General features: G+C 44.6%; 1 protein-coding gene across 1 annotated transcript in view; it reads right to left on the reverse strand.

Moving 5' to 3' along the window:
• The window catches only part of LOC110524943 (fibrillin-2), a 322130-nt gene that overhangs the window by 23872 nt on the left and 290693 nt on the right, over positions 1-7565 (reverse strand). Inside the window, exons 52-55 of the mRNA XM_036976697.1 lie at positions 7324-7449; positions 2568-2687; positions 1927-2049; positions 404-535 (exon numbers count right to left, since the gene is read on the reverse strand). Of these exons, the coding sequence (XP_036832592.1) occupies positions 404-535; positions 1927-2049; positions 2568-2687; positions 7324-7449 (501 nt within the window). The remainder of the gene's footprint in view (positions 1-403; positions 536-1926; positions 2050-2567; positions 2688-7323; positions 7450-7565) is intronic.

A 7565-nucleotide genomic window follows, 5' to 3' on the forward strand; every position in this document is an offset into this window, starting at 1 on the left:
TGAACAGTCCTATCAACGACCACAGTGAAATGGGAACACGTTGAACAGTCCTATCAACGACCACAGTGAAATGGGAACACATCACTGTTGAACAGTCCTATCAACGACCACAGTGAAATGGGAACACATCACTGTTGAACAGTCCTATCAACGACCACAGTGAAATGGGAACACGTTGAACAGTCCTATCAACGACCACAGTGAAATGGTAACACGTCACTGTTGAACAGTCCTATCAACGACCACAGTGAAATGGGAACACATCACTGTTGAACAGTCCTATCAACGACCACAGTGAAATGGTAACACATCACTGTTGAACAGTCCTATCAACGACCACAGTGAAATGGGAACACGTCACCGTTGAACAGTCTTATCAATGTACTGTAGACCCTTTCCTTACCCTCGCACACTTCGTTGTCCAGGTGCCGCACCATCCCCGACGGGCACACACACATGAAGGTGCCGATGAGGTTCTTGCAGGTCATGCCTCTGGACTCACAGTCGTGGAGCCCCTCGGAACACTCATCCAGATCTGAGGAAATGATAGCACGGTACTTTTGTATGGAAGAAAGATGTTCTTAAGTGAGTATGAACGATTTTTCTCAGCCTTGTCTGTAGACTTACCGGTCATCCGAAATTACAAAAATGTACCTCGTGTTATACAGTGCCTTCAGAAACGATTCACACCCAATGGGCTCTATTTTCGGGCTGGCGTTAAGACGAAGCTAGTGTCAAAACGCACGTTTGTTTGTAATTTCGTCAAAAAAAAAAACAAGAAAACAGTTTGTTTTTCATTTAAGTTTATTACAACCGAACTTATTAGAATTAGAATGATTCACGTTGCGTGCTTGCAATGCAACTTCTGGAGACGAGAAAACACGATTTTAACTGTAAGGTGGTTCCGATTATGTTCATAAAAAACACAGGCCTATTTGAAAGCAGTAAAACGGTGAGTGGACATTCTCCCGTTGGTACGTTGGTATTTATATTGGATCTTTGTCCAGCTACTGTGAAAGGTTTGGATGTGCGTAAAAACCCACCATAGTCTGAGTTGTTTTAATATTATATGCCCACGGGGAGAAATGATGAGGAAACAAAGCTGTTGTTTTGTATATAGTTCTAAGTACTGTGAGGTGACCTCAACTCTTTTTTTTTGTTTGTTTGTTGGTATTATCTGCGGGATGTGAAATCAGTTGTGGAGGCTGAAAGGGTACAATGTGATGACCCTATTATAGTTGGAAGAGGTCATTTGTTCTAAATGAACACCTTAAAAAAAGAATACATCTCCTGGGGGTAATGACACAGTCAAAAGTGTGGACACACCTACTCCATTCAAGGGTTTTTTCTTTATTTGTACTATTTTCTAGATTGTAGAATAATAGTGAAGACATCACAACTATGAAATAACCCGTATGGAATCATGTAGTAACCAAAAAAATAAAGTGTTGACTAAGGTCTTTGTATAATCTGTCATTTGTTGTATCCACTAGCATATGTTATCATTGTCTGTTGGTATACTTATTGTATGTATACCGGTGTTTCTACAATACAATAAATTAAAAAAATAATAATACAAAAATAAAGAAGGAAATAAATATTTTTAAAAAATAACTATATACAAGGAGTACCGGTATCAAGTCAATGTGCAGGGGAACGAAGTAGTGGAGGTAATATGTACATGTAGAAAGGTAACTAGGCAATCAGGATAGATAATAAACAGAGCAGCAGCAGCGTTTGTGAAGAGTGTGTAGAGCGTGAAGAGTGTGTAAGCGTGTCCGTCCGTGTGTGTGTGTGTGTGTGTGTGTTTTGGGAGTTAGCGTGACTCGTCATTTGGTTGAACTATCCCTTCAGGGTCAATATTGGGTAAAAGAGTAATAATGTGTGTAAGTGTGGAGCGTGTAGCGTGTAGCGTGTGCATCTCACCCTGGCACATCCTCTGGTTCTCTCTCAGTGTGTAGCCACCGGGACACATGCACTCGTATCCTCCGAAGGTGTTGATGCAGCGGAATGCACACAGTAGGGGGCTGATCACACACTCGTTGACGTCTGACCCAGAGAACGGGACGTAGACAGACAGACAGAGAGACAGACAGAGGACAACACGAGCAGTCAAAATCAATATCCCATGCACACGCACACGCACACACACACACACACACAACACAGCACAACCTTCAGGCAAATAATCAGTCTCATTAGAACATTTCTGAATTTAAATTTATATCCTGCCTTCAATACATCCAGCACATATTTATATATTCATATATTTATAAATTCATATATTTATATATTCTTATATTTATATCCATATGGTTTAACTTTCCTACTGAACATTTCACACTAGATTAATATAATGTTAATATGTTCCATTTGCAATTAAACACATTTGCCAATGTTAAGATTATGATTTAATTCGATTTTCAATATACTAAAACTCTGAAAATAAAAGTATATCAAAACATTTTTAAAATACTGAATCACATACAATGACTGCAACACAATATTAAATAAATAAATCTCCATCACATTGACAACATGTCCAGTAGGGTTCCACTTCCACCCACCTTCACAGGTCATCATGGGGCCTGGCTCAAAGCCCTCCTCACAGTTACACTCGAACCCTCCAATCACGTTAGAGCACGTCCCGTTGCCACATAGGTTCCCCACCAAACACTCGTCAACATCTGGTCAGGACCACACGGTTGGACAATTAACCAAACTGTAACTGGACTAGTCAAGTATAAGATTACAGTAGAATTTCCAGATCACAGTATTGCACAGAAAACCAACGTTTATTGTACTTTATGGGGCGGTTATCCAGACACAGATTAATATTACGGAGATTCTCCATTGACCATGTTTTCCAGTCCAATACTAGGTTTAATATGTGTCTGGGAAACCTGTTATTTAGATGCATGAACCTTTGTGTTTGGTCAACTCCATACGTTTTCTTCAGTATAGAGATGCTATGAGATGGCACAGTACAGAGGAGGCATGGCAAGGTTTAGTGGCGTTAGAGGATACAGTGCATTCTGGTGTAGTAGAGTGTTTCCTCTGTATAGCTCCTATATGAGCACCACCGGGTAGAGCCTGTCTTATATGAGCACCTATGAGCACCACCTGGTAGAGCCTGTCTTATTTGAGCACCACCTGGTAGAGCCTGTCTTATTTGAGCACCACCTGGTAGAGCCTGTCCTATAAGAGCACCACCTGGTAGAGCCTGTCCTATATGAGCACCACCTGGTAGAGCTTGTCTTATTTGAGCACCACCTGGTAGAGCCTGTCTTATTTGAGCACCACCTGGTAGAGCCTGTCCTATATGAGCACCACCTGGTAGAGCCTGTCCTATATGAGCACCACCTGGTAGAGCTTGTCTTATTTGAGCACCACCTGGTAGAGCCTGTCTTATTTGAGCACCACCTGGTAGAGCCTGTCTTATTTGAGCACCACCTGGTAGAGCCTGTCCTATATGAGCACCACCTGGTAGAGCTTGTCTTATTTGAGCACCACCTGGTAGAGCCTGTCTTATTTGAGCACCACCTGGTAGAGCCTGTCCTATATGAGCACCACCCGGTAGAGCCTGTCCTATATGAGCACCACCTGATAAAGCCTGTCTTACATGAGTACCACCTGGTAGAGCCTGTCTTATATGAGCACCACCTGGTAGAGCCTGTCCTATATGAGCACCACCTGGTAGAGCCTGTCCTATATGAGCACTGACCTGGTAGAGCCTGTCCTATATGAACACTGACCCGGTAGAGCCTGTCCTATATGAGCACCACCCGGTAGAGCCTGTCCTATATGAGCACCACCTGATAGAGCCTGTCCTATATGAGCACCACCTGATAGAGCCAGTCCTATATGAGCAACACCTGGTAGAGCCTGTCTTATATGAGCACCACCTGATAAAGCCTGTCCTATATGAGCACCACCTGGTAGAGCCTGTCCTACATGAGCACCACCTGGTAGAGCCTGTCCTATATGAGCACCACCTGGTAGAGCCTGTCTTATATGAGCACTGACCCGGTAGAGCCTGTCCTATATGAGCACCACCTGGTAGAGCCTGTCCTATATGAGCACTGACCTGGTAGAGCCTGTCCTATATGAGCACCACCTGGTAGAGCCTGTCTTATATGAGCACCATCTGGTAGAGCCTGTCCTATATGAGCACTGACCTGGTAGAGCCTGTCCTATATGAGCACCACCTGGTAGAGCCTGTCTTATATGAGCACCATCTGGTAGAGCCTGTCTTATATGAGCACCATCTGGTAGAGCCTGTCCTATATGAGCACCACCTGGTAGAGCCTGCCTTATATGAGTACCATCTGGTAGAGCCTGTCTTATATGAGCACCACCTGGTAGAGCCTGTCCTATATGAGCACCACCTGGTAGAGCCTGTCCTACATGAGCACCACCTGGTAGAGCCTGTCCTATATGAGCACCACCTGGTAGAGCCTGTCCTATATGAGCACCACCTGGTAGAGCCTGTCTTATATGAGCACCACCTGGTAGAGCCTGTCTTATATGAGCACCACCTGGTAGAGCCTGTCTTATATGAGCACCACCTGGTCGAGCCTGTCCTATATGAGCACCACCTGGTAGAGCCTGTCTTATATGAGCATTTTATGAGATTTGACTGAGTTACAGTTCATATAAGGAAATCAGTCAATTTAAATACATTCATTGGGCCCTAAACTATGGATTTCACATGACTGGGAATATAGAGACATAATATGAAAGTAGGGGCGTGGATCAGAAACCAGGATGAATGGCACAACAGTGGGCCTCAGGATCTCATCACTCCATCTCTGTGCATTCCAATTGCCATCGATAAAACACACTTGTGTTCGTTGTCCGTAGCTTATGCCTGCCCCATACCATAACCCCACCACCATGGGGCGCTCTGTTCACAACGTTGACATCAGCAAACCACTCGCCCACACGACGCCATACTCAATGTTTGCCATCTGCCCGGTACAGTTGAAACCCGGGATTCATCTGTAAAGAGCACACTTCTCCAGCGTGCCAGTGGACATTGAAGGTGAGCATTTGCCCACTGAAGTCGGTTACGACGCCGAACTGCAGTCAGGTCAAGACCCTGGTGAGGATGATGAGCACGCAGCTGAGCTTCCCTGAGACGGTTTCTGACAGTTTGTGTAGAAATTCTTCGGTTGCGCAAACTCACAGTTTTATCGGGTGTGCAGGTGGCTGGTCTCACATGATCCCATGGCGTGGTTACAAGTGGTCTGTGGTTGTGAGGCCGGTTGGCCAAATTCTCTAAAATTTTGTTGAGGCGGCTTATGGTAAAGAAATTAACATTCGATTTTCTGGCAACAGCTCTGGTGGACATTCCTGCAATCAGCATGCCAATTGCACACTCCCTCAAAACTTGAGACATCTGTTGCATTGTGTTGTATAACAAAACTGCAGATTTTAGAGTGGCCTTTTATTGTCCCCAGCACAAGGTGCACCTGTGTAATGATCATGCTGTTTAATCAGCTTCTTGATATGCCACACCTGTCAGGTGGATGGATTATCTTGGCCTAGGAGAAATGCTCACTAACAGGGCTGTAAACAAAATTGTGCGTATGGAAAATGTTATTTCGGCTCATGAAACATGGGGCCAACACTTTACATGTTGCGTTTATATTTTTGTTCAGTGTATTTAGGCTGGACACTATGCACTAGGCTACACTGGAATTCAACTCTTCGCTGCCAATGTGTAACGTGAATAAAGTTGTGCCTTTTTCTTCCTAATGCTCATATTATTTTTGGTCTGCACCTCGTCTCACATTGGTTTAGTGCCTTCTGCTCTTCTCCTAACATGGCTGCATCTCACATTGGTTTAATGCCTTCTGCTCCTCTCCTAACATGGCTGCACCTCACATTGGTTTAATGCCTTCTGCTCCTCTCCTAACATGGCTGCACCTCGTCTCACATTGGTTTAGTGCCTTCTGCTCTTCTCCTAACATGGCTGCATCTCGTCTCACATTGGTTTAGTGCCTTCTGCTCTTCTCCTAACATGGCTGCATCTCACATTGGTTTAATGCCTTCTGCTCCTCTCCTAACATGGTCTGCACCTCGTCTCACATTGGTTTAGTGCCTTCTGCTCTTCTCCTAACATGGCTGCATCTCACATTGGTTTAGTGCCTTCTGCTCTTCTCCTAACATGGCTGCATCTCATCTCACATTGGTTTAATGCCTTCTGCTCCCCTCCTAACATGGTCTGCACCTCGTCTCACATTGGTTTAGTGCCTTCTGCTCTTCTCCTAACATGGCTGCATCTCACATTGGTTTAATGCCTTCTGCTCCCCTCCTAACATGGCTGCACCTCGTCTCACATTGGTTTAATGCCTTCTGCTCTTCTCCTAACATGGTCTGCACCTCGTCTCACATTGGTTTAGTGCCTTCTGCTCCCCTCCTAACATGGTCTGCACCTCGTCTCACATTGGTTTAGTGCCTTCTGCTCCCCTCCTAACATGGTCTGCACCTCGTCTCACATTGGTTTAATGCCTTCTGCTCCTCTCCTAACATGGTCTGCACCTCGTCTCACATTGGTTTAGTGCCTTCTGCTCTTCTCCTAACATGGCTGCATCTCACATTGGTTTAGTGCCTTCTGCTCTTCTCCTAACATGGCTGCATCTCATCTCACATTGGTTTAATGCCTTCTGCTCCCCTCCTAACATGGTCTGCACCTCGTCTCACATTGGTTTAGTGCCTTCTGCTCTTCTCCTAACATGGCTGCATCTCACATTGGTTTAATGCCTTCTGCTCCCCTCCTAATATGGTCTGCACCTCGTCTCACATTGGTTTAATGCCTTCTGCTCTTCTCCTAACATGGTCTGCACCTCGTCTCACATTGGTTTAGTGCCTTCTGCTTTTCTCCTAACATGGTCTGCATCTCGTCTCACATTGGTTTAGTGCCTTCTGCTCCCCTCCTAACATGGTCTGCACCTCGTCTCACATTGGTTTAGTGCCTTCTGCTCCCCTCCTAACATGGTCTGCATCTCGTCTCACATTGGTTTAATGCCTTCTGCTCTTCTCCTAACATGGTCTGCACCTCGTCTCACATTGGTTTAATGCCTTCTGCTCCCCTCCTAACATGGTCTGCATCTCGTCTCACATTGGTTTAATGCCTTCTGCTCTTCTCCTAACATGAAAATAATGAATTGAAAGGAAACTAAAGGGAGCTGGTTCTAACAGGTTGTATTTGTCTAATTGCTCATGGATTTAAGTTTGTATTGACCACTAGGTGACTGTTTTAAAACTTGAATATATATATATTTTTAAATAGGTGTGTTGTATAGGGTTGTGTCTCACCGATGCAGTGTACCCCAGTGTAGTTGAGAGTGTAGCCTATTGGACACTCGCAGCGGAAGGAGCCGTCTGTGTTGATACAGTGTCCGTTGTTACAGATGCCTGGGTTCTCCACACACTCATTCAAGTCTGGAGATGTGCAATGTTAACAGTATTATCCATCCCAACATCTATTCATTGTCGTTATAGATGAAATAATAGGGTTTTTTTTCCAAATCACATTCATGCTGTTTCATGTGATCTCA

Source organism: Oncorhynchus mykiss, chromosome 5 (assembly GCF_013265735.2).
Source record: "Oncorhynchus mykiss isolate Arlee chromosome 5, USDA_OmykA_1.1, whole genome shotgun sequence".
Lineage (NCBI taxonomy): Eukaryota > Metazoa > Chordata > Actinopteri > Salmoniformes > Salmonidae > Oncorhynchus > Oncorhynchus mykiss.